Genomic DNA, 22513 nt, shown 5'->3' on the forward strand with positions numbered 1-22513 from the left:
GATATGTAATTCTAAACGTAATACGATTAATACAACTGTACATACAAAATGGTGCAAAATATATAACTTTTTTTAGTAAAATTCAAATAAAAAGTATAAATTATTATGAAAAGTAATTGGTCCAAAACATTGGAAGGGTAACAATCTTGATAGGGATTACCTACAATCATTTTATGGTTAAAAAGGCGTGCTTGTCCACTTTCATATTATTATTTTAGTCCACAGCCTTTGGAATGGACCACAAATAACAAAGCTAGCTTGTTCAACAAATATTTAACCGGTCATGGATTTTTTTTAGTCCAAAATGTTGTTTTAAACATTATATTGTTTCTTTATTAACATGATTTTTTAAGTAGTTAATGTATTTATAAGTAAATCTTTTCAATGATGGGAATAAAGAAACAAAGTAAATCTTTGGCTTGGGAATGAATCGCTTAATCGGGTCTCTTCAGTTAGGTTGCTAAAAATACTAAACTGAAACAAATGTTAAAAACCTGGTTGGTATTGATGAAAACTATTAGTCGAACTGCTTATCGAAGTTCCGTAAAAGATAAACTAAACCGCCAGGCTTTCACCATTCAATGGTTTGGTGATTTCTAACAATTTTTTTATAGCCGCTCAGTTTACAAGCCCGGTTCCATTTTTCTAACCGTCAAAACTAAACTGTATAGAAGTCCGACCCATGAGCCAGCCAAATAAGGCAATGGCTTTGGGCCCTCAGTATTTCTAGGCCTCCAATTTTCTATGGATTATGTACATCTTTTAAAACTGAGTTTTTTTTTATTATTAAGAACTTGTTGATGGGTCACAAGTTTCTATGTCATTAATGATTCATCCTTATATTATGGTACACATAATAGAAAAAATAAAATAAAAATATTGGCATAAACTAATGGCAGCTGATGGTTAGAATCTTAAATTATTTATAGTTAGATTTTCTTGTAATGTCAAATACAATTCGAAAGTTTGAATCGGGTCAATCTAAAAGGTTAAAGAAACCAAAAAAATTTAACTCTGCCAACTATAAATTTATTAGTTTATTATGCCGGTCCCAAGCCCGGGAAAGGAGGATGGGGCACATCAAATGGTTTTTTGAAAAATGTCTCAACATTTTAGTTCGCTATAGGCCTCCACGTATATTGAGACAGCCCTGGCCGTATATTACAAACGGCCCTATGTAAGTATACGGGCATGTCTCAGGTTTGAAGAGACAGATTCATTCTTGTCAAGAATCATGAAACCAAGAATTCTACTATTATCAACCCATTCATCCAGTAAAACAAAAACCTTTTTATTTGAAAAAAGAATGAACTATATTTATTTCCAAACAAAATACAATTAGCCAATAAGATGTATATATTAGCTCTAAACTGCTCTAAGCACTTGGAAGCAACAAGTGCCAAGGCCAAGAAGTTGACCTTTTATAATATTTAAATCAATTATCATGTTGTTCAAGATTTTACCAAAAATGTATACTCTCAGCTTCAGTCCTCTACTATTCTGTGCATTAAATTTTGACCTACAGAAATTTTTATAAATGGAAGTGGTTTACTTGTGGATCGAAAAATAAATATGTAATTAGCAAAAAAATTTCCAAGAAATTATAAAGTGAGCGTACCGATTAGCCTTGAGACAAGATCACAAGACCAAAGTATGTAGCTATACCAAGAAAAACAAGAGATACAAGTCCCCTGCAAATTGAAATAATATCTTAAGATCTCATGAAAGTTTCAACATTTTGTAAATTGATGTCATGTGAAAATTTTAATTTTTCAATTATGCGCAAACGTGTCAGTTTCGGTCGAATACTATGCATACAGAAGAACTAAAAATGCAACGGGTCATGTTAGTTGTATTTAGTTATAATTAGGGTTTTAGCCCATGTAGTTGGTTAAAGCTCATGGGCCTTTTATGGGTTGTAAGTTAGGGTTTGCTTGTGTATATATAGATGTAGTCCCCTTTGTATTTTTCACACATTCAAGTAATAAACATCTCTGGTAAAGGTACTGGTCGAGGTTCTCATATGACCCACAAAAAGAGTATTGGACGGGGTGGTGGTCTTGTTTGTCACTATTGCAAGGAACCAGGTCACACGAAATGGGATTGCCCGAACCGCCCTCCTGGAAGTCAGCCACCTCCTCGTCCCAAAGCTCGTTTGGCTGCCACTGGTGAGACTTCAGATCCAACCGCTACTCCTACCTACACAGTTAGTGAAGAGGACTATTGTCGTCTCCAACAGCTTCTAGCCTCTCAGACACCTGCGCCTACTCCACGTGCCAATACGGCCGATTCAGGTACGCTTCCTAGTCTTTCTTCATCTTGGATTATTGATTCGGGTGCTACTCATCACATGACTGGGAACTCGGGTATTCTATCCAACCTTAATAAAGTTTCCCACCAACCTGTTCGACTTGCTGATGGATCTTCCTGTCCTGTAGTGGGGGTTGGATCCATTAACACCTCGTCCAACTTAAACCTCTCGTCTATTCTGTTTGTTCCTAAATTTCCAGATAACCTTTGTTCGGTAAGCCAACTTACTAAACAACACAATTGCTCCGCTAAATTTTATCCTACTCACTGTATCTTTCAGGAACTAGGGACGAACCGTCTGATTGGCACAGGTTTTGAATCTGGAGGCCTCTATCGCATAACCTTCCCATCACGTCCTACAGCGTGTCCTACAGCAAATTCTTGCGCTTCAGTCAAGGAGGACCACTGTCGGTTAGGTCATCCGATTTACCATTTTCGTCTTTTAATTTTCATTGTGAGTCGTGTCAACTTGGTAAACATACCAGGCGTCCCTATCCCCCTAGAGTGTCTAATCGAGTCAGTTTTTGTTTTGAACTTTTGCATTCTGATGTATGGGGTCCTTGCCCTACCAAATCTACGTTGGGTTTTGAATATTTTATTACCTTTATTGATGACTATTCTCGCACTACTTGGGTTTATTTGTTGAAATCTCGTAGTGAGGTATTTTCCATATTTTGAGAATTTAATGCTTATGTTCAAAACCAATTTAACACCACCATTAAAACTTTACGATCTGATAATGCTAAAGAATATTTTTCCACCGACTTTTCTTCATACTTAAAAACCAACGACATTAATCATGAATCATCGTGTGCGTATACATCTCAACAAAATGGTGTGTCCGAACGCAAAAATCGTCACATATTGAATGTTGCTCGCAACAATCATGATCCAATCACGTGTTCCTCATCGTTTTTGGGGAGATGTCGTTCTCACTGCCACATATCTGATTAACCGCATGCCCACACCCGTTCTTCATGGTAAAACACTGTTTTCTGTATTATTTTCCAACGATGATCCATTTCCTCTCGCACCTAAAGTATTGGTTGCGTCGTCTATATTCATGACCATTGTCCGAAAACCATCAAACTTGATCCCCGAGCCATTCGTTGTGTCTTTCTTGGTTACTCACGGGTTCAAAAACGGGTATCGATGCTATAGCCCATCACTTCACTGATACTTTACTAGTGCCGATGTCACTTTTCATGAGTCATATCCTTACTTTCCCGAGTGTTCCACTCCTGTTTCTGACCCGTTTCCCGACCTCGATATACCCACATCTCCCTTCCTCCCCACCATTCCTGTGTCGATTCCCTCTACCGATCCAATCTCTGCTGATTCTGACCTACCGACAGAACCTCCGCCACTACTTTTCACATATGCTAGGCGAGGTAAGGGTCAAATATCAGAGACACTTGATTCACATCCCGACCGCAACCTCGAAATACCCTCAGATCTTTCGTCTGCATCCGAACAATCTACACCTCTCACTGATACATCCTTACCCGATCCGACACCTTTACCAGAAACTACCCCTAATACACCCGTTTATGATCCTCCTGGTGCACCACTACCCGATATACCTATTTCTTTTCGCAAAGAACCCCGGAAATGCACTCGTTACCCAATTCAGGACTATGTTTCCTACACCCACCTATCTCCTGAATCTCATGCGTACACCACTACTCTTGATTCCTACCCGATTCCCAGAAATGTGACGAGCGCTCTCGCTCACCCAGGATGGCGACAGGCTATGGAAGATGAAATTGGGGCTCTAAGGTCCAATCATACATGGGATCTTGAAACACTTCCTAAAGGGAAGCGTATTGTTGGTTATCGTTGGGTGTTTACAGTTAAACTACACCCGGACGGCTCCTTACACCGCTTAAAGGCTCGGTTGGTCGCAAAAGGGTATTCTCAGGCATATGGCATTAATTATGATGAAACCTTCTCGCCGGTTGCTAAAATGTCATATGTCCGTATTTGTATCGCTCTTGCTGCCATTAATCATTGGCCGCTCCACCAGCTTAATGTCAAGAACGCCTTTCTAAATGGTGTTCTTGAGGAGGAGGTATATATGGAGCAGCCACCAAGGTTCATTGTTGAGGAGGAGGCCTCGAAAGTTTGCAGACTACGCCGTTCTCTATATGGTCTTAAACAGTCTCCCAGGGCATGGTTTGGTCGATTCTCTAGTGTTATTGGACAGTTTGGGATGACTCGTAGTGCCTACGATCACTCTGTCTTCTTTAGACACCAGAAAGGAAAGAGGATTATTGTAGTTGTTTATGTGGATGACATTATAATCAAAGGTGATGACGAGGTCGGGATCACCGAACTCAAGCAGTTTCTTCAGTCTCAGTTTCAAGTCAGCGACTTAGGTCGATTGAGGTATTTCCTTGGCATAGAAGTATCTCGCTCTCCACAAGGAATACTTCTCTCCCAACGAAAGCATGTCCTTGATATGTTGACTGAATGTGGCTTACTGGGTTGTAAACCTGTTGATACCCCCAATGCTTCCTACAAAGAAACTACTACCAAAGGAATGGGATCCAGTGAAAGATCCTGAGCGATACAGACGGTTGGTTGGTAAACTTAATTATTTAACCGTCACACGACCGGATATCTCCTTTACTGTCAGTGTTCTGAGCCAATTTATGGCTGCACCATACACCGGTCACTGGGATGCTGCCCTTCGTGTCTTATGATATCTTAAGACCTCACCTGGTTTGGGTATATTATACTCCGATCAGGGTCATTGTCGTGTGGGTGCCTTCACAGAAGAAAGAAGAAGGAGATGGTCGGATATCAGGGTTTTCAGATGCAGATTGGGCAGGTTGTCCGATCTCTCGACGATCTACCACCGGATATTGTGTGTTTGTTGGAGGAAATCTTGTATCATGGAAGAGTAAGAAGCAACACACGGTTTCCCGGTAGAGTGCCGAATCGGAGTATAGAGCCATGGCAGATGTAACATCAGAGATGACATGGGTACGTCGTCTTCTCATAGAGCTCGGGGTTGTTTCTAATGACTTGATGCGGTTATACTGTGATAGTCAATCAGCCATTCACAAAGCCAAGAATCAAGTATTTCATGAGAGGACAAAACATATTGAGGTCGACTGCCACCTTATTAGAGATCGAGTAGTAGGCACACAAACTGCTCCTCCGTCCATTCAACCAGTTCATGTGAAGACAAACTTTTAGCTAGCAGACATTCTAACTAAACCGCTCCGGAAAGCTCAGATAGATTTTATTTGTAACAAGTTGGGCATGATTAACATCTATGCTCCAACTTGAGGAGGAGTGTTAGTTGTATTAGTTATAATTAGGGTTTTAGCCCATGTAGTTGGTTAAAGTCCATGGGCCTTTTATGGGTTATAAGTTAGGGTTTGCTTGTGTATATATAGATGTAGTTCCCTTTGTATTTTTCACACATTCAAGTAATAAACATCTCTTTCACTACAACACTTTTCTTCTTCTTTACAGGTCACAAATGGGTCAAACGAGTTAGACATGTCAAAACTTTCTAACATATTATGAAAATGTGTGAATTCGGTTTGTATTTATATGATAACATATCAAGCGGGTTAAATCATAAATGTAGAAAAAAATAGCTAAAAATGCAACGGGTCACGATCGTTATATTTAAGAAACAGTATAAATTTTATTGATATAGTTTTTTAAGCATATCTATTACATTAATTATTCACAGCTCATGAAAATTATACAGAAGTGCTAGCAAGTCAGCCCAATCGAGCCTGACCCGCACATAAAAACTAGCAATTTTGACCCACACCCATTTTGACGCATTACCTAAGTCATCAATTTTCCAAACTCATAAAAAATGTACCCCCCCCCCCTCCAAAAAAAAAACTTGTGCGTGTTAATCGAGTTTGTAGGTTGAAAATGGGCTAAACTGGTTAGTGGGTCGACTTGTTTAACTAAACAGGTTGGCATATCGACTATTTAACTAAACGGGTTAAACAGGTTAACCTAAACACGACCCGTAATTGAACATGTCAACCCGAACACTACCTGTGTTTTAAACATGTTATGCAATTGTGATGAGAAAATAATAACTAACCAAATGACACCCCACCCGACACCATTACACGGGCAGGGACAGACTTCTGCAAACTTCTCAGCATCACTTGTATGAACCTGTCTAGAAATTAAATCGCCATATATATCTGCATAAAAATGTAAACTTTTCATCTTAAACTCTATAACACCACACACATTAAGCATATTAATGTTATATTTGAAAAGAATAAAAGATTCCCCAAATAAAGATCATACCATAGATAGAAAACACGCTGTTCATCACACCTGCGACATTTTCGAGTGACACGCAAACAACATATTTCGGTCACTAAAGATTCACTTATGATGTAGCAAAATGAAAGATCATGAATAGGCTTGTAAACAAACCGAACGTTTAGTTAACCGTTCAGCGGGAAGTTCGTTTTTTGTTTGTGCGTTTAATAGAAGAAGGAAAATGAACAAAACATAACACAGCTCTCTTTTGTTCACATATTTTCACGAATGTTCGTTAGTTTACGTTTGTTAAAGTTTGTTCGTTTATATATTCACTTAAACTGTAGGCCCATTAATCTTTAGTCTATTAATATTCATTTTTATAAACCCGACAGATTGATATTCACGCTTACCTTTAACTTGTTTTTTTCTCAGTTTTGTTCGTTTATATTTGTTCATCTGTGTTCAGTTATATTTACGTTTGTGAACCATTCTTTTATGCTGTTAACAAATGAACATAATCGAACATGAACACATTCACTTCCTTAACGAACGAACAAGAAAACCCCTATCATTTAAGTGTTCGTGTTCATTTGTCGTTTACAAGCCTAATCACGAAGAGTAAAAGATGGTAAGTACCAATGAACATTATTATGTACCGAAGAATTCGAATTTTGGTTGTTTCTTGCAAGACCCAAACTATAGCAATGACCACAAGAAATCCTGGTAATTGTAATCGACATAAAAAAAGTGTCAAAACTTACAAGTTTAAATAAAAAATAATAATAAATACCTTAAAAGGAAACGGGTCAAAATTGATCAAACCCGCCCGAACTTCCCATTTTGCCACCTATAATTAGAAAGAAATATTTTTGGAGGGTAGCATTGCCATACCTATGCAAAGCCCGCGAAGTGTCCACTGTGAATATGACACAAGAGTAAAGATCATGAGATACTTCTAAGCTAGAGGGGGCATTTTCAACTGATTTACTTGGTCAAAACGTGTTATATTTTATAACTAAATGGTCAAAAGTGTGAAAATAAAAAGTAAAGCTTAAAAGGAAACCAACCAAACGGTTTATAGAGCGTGTTATTATAACCTCCTAAGTTATTTTCTTCAAGAAAAGTGAACCATTATTCAACAATTATTATGTTAATAATTTTATTGATTAATTATTAACAAAATTAAGTCTTGTTTAAAAATTTAAAAGGATGGACAGTCACCGAGTAAAGGGTGTGCAGGTCAAACCAACCCATTTGCAACGCATTTTGTCTAAATTTGACCCATTAAAAGTATTTACTACTCTTGACACGTGAAAATGTTTCACTAATTTTGATCTGTTAAAGGTTTTACAAATCCTGACCCGTTAAATGTTTTTACTAATTATGACCCCTTACCCGACCTGCAACACATAGAGATTACCAAAATAATAATTGAACATAAACAATGAGATGGAGAAGGTTATTTACATTTTTAGCAACAAAAAGAACAATAATCAAGGCAGCTGCTAAACATCCAGCAGCAATTCTTGCAGCTAAAAGATTTGTTGAAGCCAATATCAAAGCCATCCCCCAAAATGAAGATCCCAAATCTTTCAAACAATAAGGAACAATGTAAAAACTTAGTATGCAGTTGAAAAACTGATAATTTTATAACGTGAAAGAAGTTTACATCCAGCTGGCAATATAAACCAATATACACCGCCACGTGTGTCAGTCATTCCACCTTCATCAGCAAAAATTTGCATTCCTTCCACCTTCAGTTCATATGAAAAGACGAAAAGTTAGTTTCGAACCATTTAGCTACTAATGGGTTGATTTGGGTGTTCTTTATGTCAAACGATCAAATGTATAATTAGGTCAATGGTCAAACAGGTTGAAAGTTATCTAAAGTCTATTTTCAATGAGCACAATATCCTGAATATTCTTATTCGAAGATTGAGACTATAATTGTAATAATATTGTTTTGTAATCATAATTCATGCATTGATTATTTATGAATATTAAAACTTGAAGAAAGAAAAATGTTTGTGACACATACACGCGTGCACGCACCCATGGGAGGTGTCTACGCAGAACGCTAAATATAGTGAGAACACCCAAAACAAAATAAATGTCATTTTTTCAATTTTAAATTTATAAAAATAAAAGAAAACGATAGAAATGCAATGGTTCTTTGTCTATCTTGAACTTCAAAAAAGGAGTATGAAAAAATCTGTTTATGTATATAACCTACACATGTAACTGTCAAAAAGTTTAAATCATATGAAGAAATTAGTTTGATGGTTTTTGAATATATAAACATACATATTTGTATGTAAGAAGTACAAAATTCAAAAATATATGAATCACTGATAGAAAAAATTAAACAATTTGGGTTCGTTCTTTTTGTTCTAGCAATAATTTATGTTCGTTTAATTTTTCTATGAACGATCATATTGATTAAAACTTTTACTTCTTACATATAAATGTCTATGTTATGCATATAAAAACCCATTAAACTAATTTGTTCATGTGTTTTTTAAAAAACGTTTACCTAAACATGTGTACACTATGTATAGGATATATAAACTGCACTCGATTTGCACATGTGTGAGTTCTATAAATAAACGAATGTTTTTATATTTTTAGAATAGATAAATAAACAATTCATTTCAACCATTTTTTATATTTAAAAATCTTTAAGATTCAAATGGATGATTAATTTTGTTCTTCCAGTTCTTCCAAAAGATTGTGTTCAGTGAATATACTTACAGGGAAGGATCAAATAAAAACCACTAAGACATAGTTGAAAAATTCAGGAAAACCAGTGTTAAACAATAACTTATTAATTTTTGTTTTTCACTTTTTATATGCTGATAATCTTTGCCAAAACCAAATAAAAAATATATGTTGTTCACAAAAGTACATGTATATAGCTCGTAATCTACATATGTAGACGCATATATGTAACTTCGCGAGCTACATATATGTACTTTCACGAGCTGCGTATATATTTTCATTTTCTTTTCAATAATATCTATATAATTAAATGAAATGAAAATAATAATAATAATAATAATAATAATAATAATAATAATAATAATATGATTGGGTATGGACTAGGGACCGACCGACCTACATCCAAAGTTGGGTATGTAAGGGTATGCACCTACATACCCTATTTCAGATTCATGGATCTGCAACACCTAAAACTATATTTATTAACCAGAGCACATAAAGCAAATTACAAAACAAATAAAAATTCCTTACATGGCCACATGTAAGTTTGCAAGCAACGGCATGACTTGCTTCATGAAGAAATATAGTGACAAGCTTGAATGGTAAAATTATTACTGTCCTCCATAGCTACAATATGAAATCAAATAACCAGTAGAACAAATTAGTGACACATAATAACAAAAAGAAAAGAAAAAAAACACATAACAGAAAAAAATAAAGTAAAATAAAATAAGTGATTCTGCTAAATATGGGACATAAAGAGTGTACTGCCTCAAATACCACCAATGTGTTTTATTGGATGTGAATTTAAGGCTGTAAATGTCTAAATGAGCCATGTCAGGTAGGGCCCAGGCTTGGAGTTAAACAAGCCGGCTTGGCTTGTCTTGTTTATTTTAATGAGCTGAAATGTTGAGCTTGATCAATCTCGTTTATTTTCTGAAAAATTTAAATTCTGTTTTTTTACACATGTTCATATATAAAAATATAATAATAATAATAATAATATTTTAGCATAAACATAATTTAGAACTACAGATTTTATTAAAATTTCGGCTTTAACTTAAACAAGCGAGCCGACAAACAAAATTACATTGGCTCAGGCTCAGCTCATTCATTTATAGACGAGCTGATTTCAAGCAGCAAACTTTATATAGTTTTATCAATAATTAAAAGGCATTTTGACTAGCTGGATACAAAAAGTGTTTTTTAGCTTATATTTGATTGAAATGTTGAAGTCAAAACACCTCCTAACAGTAAAATAAATGAATGAATAATCATGGTCTAAATAACATGCATGAATCAATCAATCAGTTATTGATATATTTCAAGTAAAATTAGTGAATGCAAAAAAGGAGCATCAAAAACCAAATTCAAATTGATAATGATCAAAGCAAAATAAGAACAAACCGCAAGAATGACTATCACACAGAAAGCCAGAGTGATAAGGAACACTAATTGATCATGATTGCAGCACTCCTTGAGCTCCCAGTTAGCACCCATTATTATTATTATTAATCAGAGATTGAAGTGGGGTTTATGAATACGATTATTAATAATTGCAGCAGCAGGTGGGTTGGGATCTAGAGAGAAGATGGGCATGATTTAAGGAGCTGAGTTGAGGGTCAATGAATATTATTTTACACATATTATTTATTTTTCTCAGTGAAACAAATAAAGGGGTTGGGAAGAACAACGAATATGTTAATTGAAACTTTTTTCTTAAACAATTATATATGTGGGTCCAGGTAATATTAATCATGCATTCAATGATTCCTATACTAGAAAAGCTAATTTTTATTTTTAACGGCAAGCTAAGTAACGCCGGGTACCTCGTACGCGGTTCTCATTAGCTAAAGGTAGCACGAGCCGGTCACTAGTCCGAACGGAAGGAGCCCCTAGCGGTCCACCTGTTGAGGGATTCACCGGATAAAACCCGACCCCCATGCCCATCAAACGGCACTTATATATTTTAAAAGAACATGCTTATATTTTATTAATTTAAATTTGAATCAAATTACTTGTTACGTAACTTTTTTATATAAATCACATTATGTTACTTCCCAAAAAAAATATTCTTGTTCTCTTTTATTTTTCTAACTTTATGTTAGAGCATGTATTACGAGGTGTTGCTCATGACACGTCTTTCAAAAACACACTTAACACCACTTTAGGTGTCTTGGGAAGCAGGGTGTTGCTCATGACACGTCTTTCAAAAATCACTCACATCTACATTTGTAGATCAATCATAGCGTTTCATATTTATTTATTTTAACTAATGTTTTTTTTTTTTGAATGTTTAAGCTTGCCTCCTACTATTTACAATAAACCGCCATTGCCAGGGATCGAACCCTGGACCTCTCACCCAAAGGCCTAAGCCTTTACCATCCCACCAAAGTGGAGATGGCTATTTTAACTAATGTGGTAAATGAAATCATTACACGCTTTCTGTGGACCTTTTACAACCTACATGATAGTGACGCGTTTTTCTTTATTTCTTGAAATTATTACAGATGCCCTTATAATATACTCCCTTCGTCCCATTTTAAATGTCCATTTTTCTATTTTTGGTTGTCTCAAATTAAATGTCATTTCTATACATATAAATTCAATTTCAATTTTGTCATTACTATTACATATACTAGATGTTTCCAATGATTTTTAGCCATAATAACTTAAATGACATTACTGTCATTTTACAGCTCATAAAATAAAATGATCAAACATTTCTTAATTTGTGTGTTTTGGATCCCATGACATTTAAAATGGGATGGAGGGAGTATTTTAATCTTTTTCTTGTATTTTGATATCATACAATAGTCGATAGCATGGAGTATCCATGTTCTTTGTCATGTACCTTTAAAGGAATAATACTTACTGAAAAGAAATGCCATAAAAATGATCTTTATGTTGTATTGTGTATGTACCAAATTTTCAGGTTAAATTTTTCCTTAAAGGATAGCACTTTGTTTCATTTACTTTCCTAATACATAGTTTAGTTGAAATTTCAGTTGTCATATTTTAGAGGCATGGCTTTAATCAGGTACAATGTTTTTGTATATAGTTAAATAATCTTTTCAATCCTTTTTGATAAAGACATATGACAGATGCATACAATGATGTTTTTTAAATAAAGAGATGGAACCATATAATAAAATAAAAAAAACATGAGGAGAAATAAAATATGTAAGTTGAATATAATATATCAAAGGGATTAAGTATATTTTACAATTAATGATGAGGATTCAATGAAAGTTTTAGGGGATTCAATGAGAGTTTGGTCTCAACATGCTTTAGAAGCAAAACTGCAAAACATCATTCATATGTTCATATTAATGGTTCTTTTTGGGCCTTTTTTGTTCTTAGGAAAATATGTTTCCAATCCCTCACAATTGTAGCAAAAATCCCCACATATTCTACTTAGTTTTCACAAACAGTTCAAAAACACCAAAAGAGACCGCACACAATCTTCTAAACACATTTCAGAATCAAACAATGAAAGGTTTTTGTGAACTAAAATGTTGGTTTTTAATAGCTACTTTTCATCGGAGACCAGCATGTAACAGGAACGCATATATGAAACAAAATGTAGAATACATCAACCGTCGTCTCATCAATCCTGATCCAGTTCCTCCGAAATTCCTGAAAGAAAGTGAGAAAACATGAATAACATCTCATAAGAACAACAAATGGCAAAACAAACAGGTACAGCTATATAAGACAAACTACTGCTCATAATAATGAGCAGCTCAAACACCAAATAAGAGAGATTTCAATGATGTTCAATTAGATTATTTTATTTATTAACACTTTACTAAAACTACAAAAGATAATAGTTGTCTACAAAGTAATTCCATTAACTTTAAACAGAACTTTTTTTTGTAAGGCAAAAAATAACTGATAACTATCTGACTATCTTTAAGAATAGCTACTATAATCCTAAACTCTGTCTAATATATTCATATGTAAACTTAATACACTGAGCAAAAGAGGACTTAGGACACACAACAAAAGAAGACTTAGGCCTATAAATGAACCAAAGTACCACCATTCAATGAACCGCCCGGAAGGATGTTCGTTTATTTAATAAACAATCAAACATGACAAAAAAATTTGTTCATTTGGTTAAAAGAACAAACAAGAACACATGGCGAGTTTGTCAATTTATGTTCGTGAAAGTTTGTATACGCTCGTTTATGTTCATACCATACGTTCATTTATGCTCGTCAATTTAAGTTCGTTCATTTACGTATGTTTATACATTCATTTAAAATATTTAGGTCTGTTACAATTTAGTTTACGTTTATGAAATTAATATATTGATGTCTTAGGCCAAACATAGTGATGTTTATGTTTACTTATAATTGGTGTTAGCTCGGTTATGTTCGTTCATCTATGTTTGTTTACGTTCATGAACCTTAGGTTTATACTATGAACAAACGAACGTATAAAAACACAAACACAGTCAATTTCTTAACGAACGCACACGCATCAAACCCTGTTCGTTTAATTGTCGCTCAATCGTTTGTTCGCTTAAAGCTAAACGAACGAACAGGAGCACACCCAATTCGTGTTCGCTCGGTTCATTTACAAGCAAGGTGTTTCTTTTGGCAATCATAACTTTAGACCCAATTACAAAAAATAAACGATATTTACCGACGATGTGATTGTATTTTACTGACGCAACATCTTCTGTAACTGAAGCACCTGGTTCCTTTGATCCGGTGGTAACATATTAATCTGTTCGGGTGTCAGACTCATAACCTGTTGAAGCAGTGCCTTTTCCATGTCAGCAGTTAACTGCAAAAACACAAAACTCAATAGTTAAGAGCCATAGCAACAGTATCTATTTTAAAATATAAAAACTAGAAGTTTGTAAGCATTTGAAGATGCTTTGGATGGCTTTCGACTTGTAAACGAACTAAACGTTCAATGAACTTTTCGTGAACTGTTCAGCGGATAGTTTGTTTATTTGATAAACGAACTAGCATGGACACATGTCTCGTTTGTTCATTAATGTTCTTAAGGTCGGATACGTCAGTACTTTTATTTTAGTGAAGGTTCGTTTCTTTATGTTCGTTTGTTTAAGTTCATTTGTTAATTTTCGTTAACATAATCATTTACAATTTAGGCCGATTACAATTTTGTCTAGTTTTAATAAGTTTTTAGGCCCAAAACATTATTGCTCACATTTACTTTTAATTGATTTTAGCTCAGTTATGCTCGTTCATTTACGTTCGCAAACCATTCGTTTATATTGTTAACGAACGAACATAAATGAACATAAACATGTTCATTTTTAGAGAAATGATCACGAACAAAACAACCACATTCAATTAGCTGTTCGTGTTTGTTTGGTACGTTTACATGTTAAGTTTGACCTGTTATCAAAAGGTGCAACCCAAAATGGACTCCTCTTTGTATATACAAGACATCAAACTACAGTAATAAGAATTTATCTGTTGTTGAGGAAATAGAGAATAGGCTTACTGATGCGGGTCGAGGAGGCTGACTGGCAGAACTCATATGAGGAGGAAGAAAGGGTGGTGGTGATGGTCCTTCAGGCATCCAATTGGGTCCTCTTTCAGGTTGGATTCCCATTTGATTGAAATCCATCCCTACATGTGAACTTCCTCCCTGTTGACCAAGTCAAACACCAGAATGATCGAGTCAAAATTTATTTTTAAAGAAGCAAATTTATGTGATCCTACATCTTCCATATAAGCGGATTTGTTTTATAACGTCTAATTGTGAATTGAAACCCAATTAGTGTTGAAAAGTACTTTAAATTGATGCACATTGTTTAGAGGATATTATTTTGGAGACATGATTAGGTTGTAACAGAGCATTTTGTAGCATAGAAACATCAAGGTAAATGGTAATCAAGATATTTCCTCATGTTTGTCTTTTTAAATATCATGGATTCAAATAAAGATTTAGGATTACCTGGTACAATGTTTGAGGCGGCTGCTGACTCGGGAGTGGTGGTTGTCCTTGAGAAAACGGGGTGCTCATACTAGTTGGAGGTCTTGAAGCTGACTATAATATTCAAAAAAATAAATGAAAAAATGTGATATTAACAGATATTTAGGGTATGTATGTTTGTTATTTTGCTTGAAAATGAGTGAATGAAGAACATGTAAAATTGAATTGACAATCTCATGCAATGAATCATTCCATTCCAATAAGATGTTTTATTGGCCTGTAAATATGGAATGAGTTTTTATATGAACCTTTTATGTTATATGCAGACTATAGTGAGTGCATAAGTTTATCTATATTTTAAACTTGATAAAATCTCACTAAAAACTCAAATAAGATTACAAAAAACGGCGTGTTAACATTGGATTTTTTCACCGTTTTATCGATTAAGTCTAATTTTTTTATTTGTTAATAATGTCATATTAACTGGTTAAACAGGTCATAGTGGTCCGTATATTATGTTGAAGATTGGTTGTTTCTGTCCAATAGTAACGCAATTATATGTCAAATTAAAAAAACCCTTTTAAAAATAGTTAAATCTCTCAACTTTTTAACATGTCAAAAATGCCATAAACTTATTGAATAGGTCATAATGTCCTTTAGAACAAGCAAAAAATGTTAAGGAGATATAACCACTGCCAAAATCATCTAAGGAATTAATGTTAAAATTGATTGCTTAAATCCACATCAACCTTTAAAATACATATCTTCTAGTTATTTCTCTAAACAAAAAAACTTAATAACAGAAGTTTGACAATTTTTAAAATACTTATGCTACATATAACAACCCACACCTCAATTATGACATGAATCTTACATGAAACACAGGTTGTGAATGGTGTAGTTGTGATGCACCCTGATGCTGAAAACCTGCACCAGGTCCCATGTGAGGATAACTTTGATGAGGAAAAGTTGGTGGCATAGATGTCGGTCTGGGTTGTGGCGGTAGTGGCGGTTGGAGTGGTGGTTGAAGTGGCAAATGAGACGTGCTACTTATATGCATTGGCGGCTGCAATGGTGTGGTTACAGGCGGCAATGTGGGCTGAATAACTGATGGCGGCGGCTGAGTAGAATATTGAGGTGCCATATTTGAGGATTGTGGAGATAACATTGGTGGTGCTAACGGAGCATTAGTATGAGTTCTATTATGTTGTACTGGTTGTAATGGAAGTAATGGTGTTGGTAAACTTGCTGGCTGCTGAGCTGGCAATGGAGGGTTTTGAACGGGTTTCTGAGCTGGTGGCGTTGCTTGCGGAGGATGTGGCGGTCCGTCCGATTGAGATTTTGGTGCTTCTTGTGGCGGATGCAGCATTCCAAGCATTATTTGTGCCTGATGAAACAAAAAAAAAAGAATTAAAAGAACAATGTTGAATTAAATGATTTTATGCCGCATCGTGACCTCATCAATGTGAAGTGCATATATATTACAAAAAGTTCGAATACATATATTATATATACAGGGGAAGGATCTGCTAAAATGTCTATTTGGCCTACGTAGCATAAGAAGGATTTGTATTTTATCGATAACCGGCTCAAACGAACTCCGATTGAACTCATTTTTGCGGCGTTGAAACCAGCTTGTCCTAAAAGCTAAATCCCAAAAGGCAAAATCTAAACCGTAAAAGTAAACATTAAAGCTAAAGCCTAAATACTAAACTCTAAAAGCTAAGACGGTAAAGTTCGACGAGCCGGTTACAAGGCCGCCAAAATGAGTTGAATCGGAGTTCCCAGTTTAGGCAAAATAGAGTTTTGATTTGATCCTTCCCCTATATATAGATGGCTAAGTGTTGAAGTTATTAGAGTGGTAATAAAGTCAGTGAAAGCAAGCAGTAATTTAATTTAATTTAATTTGGGTTTGTAGGGTAACTGAAGCAACGAATAATGAATTTGGCACTGATCTGAAAAAGTAAATGCTGTTGCAGCAAAATGTAATAAAATAATAATGATGATAACTTAATATGTTGAAGGTATAAGGAATCAAAGGGTCATTATTAGTTTGTTTATCTAGTATGAGAACATGATGAAAGTACACAAATTCAGAACTTTTAGCAAATAAGACAAGTTGTAATTGCCATTGTTGCCTAAAGAACCTGCCGTCACACATCAGTAACCAGCATCATCTCCCGTCATATCATCGTCATCTCCTCACCACCACCCCTACTGCTATTTCAATTTTGCCTTTAATCCTCGGTTTTGGGTCTGCCCGCCAGGTGTTCGATAAAATGTCTCAATGAGTTAATCGGTTTTTTTGGGTTTACGGAGGGGAGAGCAACTGGCGGTTGCTCTTCTTTCTCCTCTTAGTTCGGGTTTTTACTCCCAAAACTCAGCTCGAGTTTGTTTGTTGGCCTTTTTGTCGTGAGGGGTTATGACAAGGGCTCGGATTGTCAAAGGAGCCCCATCGGGGGAGGTGGGCACGGGAGGTGGACATGGTTGTCGGTTCGACATCATTTCTCGTGGTGGATTAATTGATGAGGGTGCTATGTCTAAGACCCTAGAAAATAGTGTGGGTTCGGTGGGTGTTTGGCCATGTCCTTTTAGGGGGTTCCATTGTTGCCCGGATAGACGGGCGGGGTCAAGGGGGATCTCTCGGTTAATGGAGCATATCAAACGACTTCATTTGTCATCAGATGAGCGGAAAGGGACCCTACGGGACGCCATTTCCACGGATTGTGATTTATTTATTTCGGTTGGGGAGGCTTTTAAGGCCTCGGACCAGTGGCTATGTGGGGTGTGTATGCGTCAAAATGCTCTTAAACGGACGTGTCATCATGCTGATGGAGTCACCAAGTACAACGAGGGTGTGGGAGCTGTGGAGGAGTTTATTGTGGGGATTGATAAACCACATGTTATGAGGGATGTTGCTCCCTTGGGAGGGATAGTGGTGGATGAGGTTCTCCTTGACTGCATCTTCTCTCTTCCTATCACAACTGTTAAGAGCATCCCTCATAGTTATCGTATGGCATTTGCTCAAGCGTTAACTGCGGCTCTGGGTAAGGTGGTTGCTATGCCAGACTCTGTTGAGGCATGGGTGAAACTTTTCTTGTTACCGCGGTGCACGCTGCGTGTTTTCAGGCCTTCTAAATGTCAGGAGCGCAGGTCCGGTAATAGAAAGTCTTTGCAATGTCAGAGTATTCAACAAGCACTAGCAAGTTGGGGTGCTAAGGATGGTTTTAATGCGCTTATTTTATCCCTTTTTGCCACACCTATAGGGGTGAACTCGAGTCATGGGAGCCTCTCGCTAAGCACGATGATGTTGCGGTATGCGCCAATGTGAAACAATGTTTACGAAAAGCGGCGGACGGGCATTTTACTGCCGCCATTAAAGTATTATGCTCTTCATGGGTTGCACATTTCAGCAATGACACTTTGAAAGCTTTAGTGGCTAAGCATCCCAATTTGCCCCCGCCGGTTATGCCTGCTTCATTGCTTTCTGAGCCTCCTCTTGTTGTTGATGAGGATTGTGTGCTTGGATGCATTAAATCCTTCTCTAAAGGGACGTCATGCGGACGAGATGGATTGAGGGCACAACATATTTTGGATGCATTTTGTGGAGAGGGGTCGCCGATCGCTGTTGGATTACTAAAGGCTACTACTGCGATGGTTAATTTATGTTTGGGGGGGAGATGCCTAAGGGTTTTGGCAGAGTTCATTGCGTCGGCTCCTCTCACATCGTTGCTCAAACCGGACAATGGGATTAGACCCATTGCCGTAGGTGCCATTTGGAGAAGATTGATCTCTAAGGTGGCTATGAGGGGTGTTGGGAAAGACATTACTAAATACCTGTGCGACTTTCAATTTGGGGTGGGAGTCCCTAGTGGTGCAGAGGCCGTTCTTCATAGCGCGAACAGGTTTTTAAGTAAGTTCCATTCTGATGGGTCATTGGCTATGCTTACTATTGATTTTTATAATGCCTTCAACTTGGTGGATAGGACTGCCCTTCTGAATAAAGTTCGGGCCCGATGTCCATCTATTTCCTTATGGATGAACTTTTTATATGGGCAACCGGCCAGGCTATATGTGGGGGATGACCACATTTGGTCCACCACTGGGGTTCAGCAGGGAGACCCTTTGGGACCTCTTCTTTTCGCCTTAGTTCTGCACCCACTTATTCATCTAATCCAGAGTTCCTGTAAGCTTCTCTTTCATGCTTGGTACCTAGATGATGGTACAATTATTGGGGACTCTAAAGAGATTGCCAAAGCTTTAGATATTATCAGGTCGGAGGGTCCTCGCCTGGGCCTTGAACTTAATATTAAGAAAACCGAAGTATTTTGACCGTCGTGCAATGGGGTTAAGGTGCAGGAGGGGGTGTTTCCCTGTGAGATTGGAAGACCGGTGCTAGGTGTGAAACTCCTCGGGGGAGCCGTTAGCCGGGATGCCGGGTTCATCAGTGAACTTGCTATGAAAAGGGCTTCGCGAGCTGTGGAGTTGATGAGCTATCTCCCGCATTTGCGGGACCCTCAATGCGAGCTCCTTTTGCTCCGCTCATGTATGGGAGTTGGAAAGTTGTTGTTTGGTCTCAGAACATGCCAACCTGTGTATGTAGGGGAAGCAGTTTCTGTGTTTGACAATGGCCTTCGGGGGGCGATTGAGGACATCGTGGTTTGTGGTGGTCCCTTCTTTGGAGATTTTCAATGGAGGTTGGCATCACTTCCGACTCGTTTTAAAGGTTTGGGTTTATGTTCAGCTTCAGACGCTTCTACTTATGCGTTTGTGGCCTCGAGGGCGCAATCTTGGGAATTACAAGACCACATTCTTCGAGGTTGTGGTATTGATGGGTTTGACTCCGATTATGGGAGTGCGATAGATCGGTTGCACATTTCACTTCCCGATTTTGACATTAGCGGTTTCTCTAATAAAGACACCGCCCCCTCTAAAGCCCAACATGCTTTGGCGAGTGCCCTTTATAGTGGAATCATCAAGAGTTTGGAAATGAAGTTTGATTTATCCCCTCGTCAGAAAGCGGTGTTTGAGTGTCTTCGGGCTCCTCGAGCTCAAGATTTCTTAAGTGTTCTCCCTATTGAAGGATTGGGCCAACATATGTCGGCTTTGGAGTACCGGGTCATCCTGAAGTATCGGTTAATGATCCCTTTGTTTCCGGTAGATGAGCCGTGCCCGGTTTGCCGTAAGGTTTGTTTGGATTCTTTTGGCGAGCATGCGGTTCACTGCAAAGAGTTGCCAGGGTTTAAGTACAGGCATGATTTGGTGAGGGATGTTCTATGCGATGTTCTTAAACGAGCCGGAATTTCGGCTAAAAAGGAAGCCCCCGTAAAATTTCTTACGGATCCTCAAGAAGGAAGATCTACATTACGACCGGCCGATATACTTGTTTTTGGGTGGGTAGGGGGAAAACACGCTTGTGTCGACCTCACAGGAGTGTCCCCTCTTGTTGAGATTAGGGACACTGGATTTGTAGCAGGCCAGGCAGCATTGAAGGCGGCATCGGGCAAGGTTGCTAAACACGAGAGAGCTTGTTTGGAGAATCAACATGTGTTTATCCCCTTCGCCTTTGACACTTTTGGTTTCTTAGCTCCGGATGCCGTGGACCTTTTGAATAGGGTTCAGAAAGTTGTGTATAGTAACGTATCAGCCCATAAGAATCAAAACTTTGTTTTTAGTCGGATTGGGTTTGCTATCCAAAAGGGGGTTGCGGCGCAGCTTGTTGTCCGCTTACCTGCCACTTCATTGTAAATCGTTTGGATGTTTCTATGAACTTAATAATATCCCAAACATTGAAAAGAAACAAGTGAGCCCTAGAAAGAAAGAGTTTTGAACCTGGAAGAGAGCTTTGGTGAGTGGAGGGTTTTGAATGAGGATTTGCCTGGCTTGATCCTGGTTCTGTTCTATCAATGTCTGCATCACAAGCCAATCAATCAATTCAATAGAAATAAAATAATCATAATTTTAACCCTAAATCAGTCCCAAAGTGGAGTGAATTTGAAAAGTGAAATAGAATTGCAAGCGTAATACCTACCTTCATCTGGGACATGATATCGTAGAGTTGGTTCTTTGACATTCCAGCCAGATTCATCGACGACACACCGTCCGCCATTGGAGGATGATTACCAAAACCTAAACCTAGGGCTCCAAAATAATAATACTGTACACGACTGGGTTTACAATACAACCAACGCCCGCCAAACGGTCTCTCTTTCTTTTCTTTTCTTTTCTTTTCTTTTCACAACCACGCTATGCTGCTTTTCTTCCTCTCCTCACACTTCAATTCTCGCCAACCCGATAAAATGTTCGTTTTTATAATATTAATTAACGGATGAAAGTTCGAGGGCTCACTCGGTTTTATCGGCTCCTCCCTGTCGTGCCGTTTGATGGACGTGGGGTCGGGTTTCATCCGAGGAATCGTTCAATAGGTGGACCGCTAAGGGTTCCGTCCGTCTGGACCCATGACCGGCTCGGGCTACCCTTAGCCAATAGGGCCACGTACAGAGTATCTAGCGTTACTTAGTTAGTTGGTCGTTTCAAAAAAAAAGTTTAAAAGTCAACAACATGTTAAAAAGTATTGTTCATATGTATTAAAAATTGTAATTACTTAAACTCTTAAAATTATGTAAATTTATATTTTTGTCTTTATATGTATATTACAAGGTAATTTCAGTAGGTACAATTTATGTGAGTTAATTTATTATTCAAAGTTTTTATATAAGATTAAAGCTTGAGATGCAACAACAAATCAATGCATAAGAAACATTTAATGTGGGGCTAGCTCATTTAATAGAGACATTTGTTTTTTTAGAGAGGAGGTCCCACGTTTAAACCTGGGCAAGGTTGTAGTTTACATTTATTGTTGTAATAAAGCAAAGTAATATTTGTTGTTAAAAAAATGTATAAGAAATCTAACCCACTACTCCTACTCGTCTTTCTTTCTAAGTTTCATGAAGACTGATACAATGAACAAGTGTTTTTGTTTAGTGGCCCGAATCAAAACAACTTTAACATGTTTTATTAATGATAATAAATGTGGTCATGATATGATGGTAACACCAACCGCTTAGAAGATGGTTTATATTCTCTTGTGTTGTTCCGTTTGATTTTGCAGGACGTTGTAATAGGATTTATGACTTGACCTTTTAGTTTATTAGATTTATTAACTAAAATGAGCTTAAATCAATGTAGAAAGTGATAGTGAACATAAGGTTAACCAAATAAGTGAAACAATTCCCTGATAACTGAAAAGAATAAACAATTCGTAACCCGAATTAGATTTGATTGACTCATAACCAAAGCTAAT

The 22513-nt window shown here is 37.1% G+C and overlaps 2 protein-coding genes across 2 annotated transcripts; both read right to left on the reverse strand.

The window, feature by feature from the left end:
- Positions 1-1341: 1341 nt before the first annotated feature.
- LOC143626716 (uncharacterized) lies at positions 1342-10889 on the reverse strand. Its single transcript, XM_077096708.1, has 10 exons — positions 10696-10889; positions 9820-9915; positions 8240-8324; positions 8038-8159; positions 7462-7486; positions 7207-7290; positions 6610-6639; positions 6395-6500; positions 1619-1691; positions 1342-1519 (listed from the first exon to the last, which is right to left on the reverse strand). Exons 1-9 carry the CDS (start codon positions 10786-10788, stop codon positions 1622-1624), a joined length of 711 nt encoding a protein of 236 aa, XP_076952823.1. The 5' UTR covers positions 10789-10889; the 3' UTR covers positions 1342-1519; positions 1619-1621.
- A 1970-nt stretch (positions 10890-12859) lies between these two features.
- Positions 12860-21358, reverse strand: LOC143626695 (uncharacterized). Its single transcript, XM_077096691.1, has 7 exons — positions 21242-21358; positions 21043-21120; positions 16085-16597; positions 15232-15324; positions 14776-14922; positions 13942-14085; positions 12860-12927 (listed from the first exon to the last, which is right to left on the reverse strand). Exons 1-6 carry the CDS (start codon positions 21317-21319, stop codon positions 13960-13962), a joined length of 1035 nt encoding a protein of 344 aa, XP_076952806.1. The 5' UTR covers positions 21320-21358; the 3' UTR covers positions 12860-12927; positions 13942-13959.
- Positions 21359-22513: the final 1155 nt, after the last annotated feature.

The sequence above is a fragment of the Bidens hawaiensis genome, unplaced genomic scaffold (genome assembly GCF_021521415.1).
Source record: "Bidens hawaiensis isolate Kalapana, Puna unplaced genomic scaffold, B.hawaiensis_p1.1 tig00004478_1, whole genome shotgun sequence".
NCBI classification, from domain to species: Eukaryota; Viridiplantae; Streptophyta; class Magnoliopsida; order Asterales; family Asteraceae; genus Bidens; species Bidens hawaiensis.

Coding starts and splice junctions, on each gene's coding strand:
- LOC143626695 (XM_077096691.1), bottom strand. CDS start 21,319: ATGGCGGACGGTGTGTCGTCGATGAATCTGGCTGGAATGTCAAAGAAC. Junction 15,325..16,084: donor ATTCACAACCTGTGTTTCAT/GTAAGATTCATG, acceptor TGAATATTATAG/TCAGCTTCAAGACCTCCAAC. Junction 14,923..15,231: donor CGCCTCAAACATTGTACCAG/GTAATCCTAAAT, acceptor CTTGGTCAACAG/GGAGGAAGTTCACATGTAGG.
- LOC143626716 (XM_077096708.1), bottom strand. CDS start 10,788: ATGGGTGCTAACTGGGAGCTCAAGGAGTGCTGCAATCATGATCAATTA. Junction 8,160..8,239: donor GTTTATATTGCCAGCTGGAT/GTAAACTTCTTT, acceptor ATTGTTTGAAAG/ATTTGGGATCTTCATTTTGG. Junction 6,501..6,609: donor CAGCGTGTTTTCTATCTATG/GTATGATCTTTA, acceptor ATTTTTATGCAG/ATATATATGGCGATTTAATT.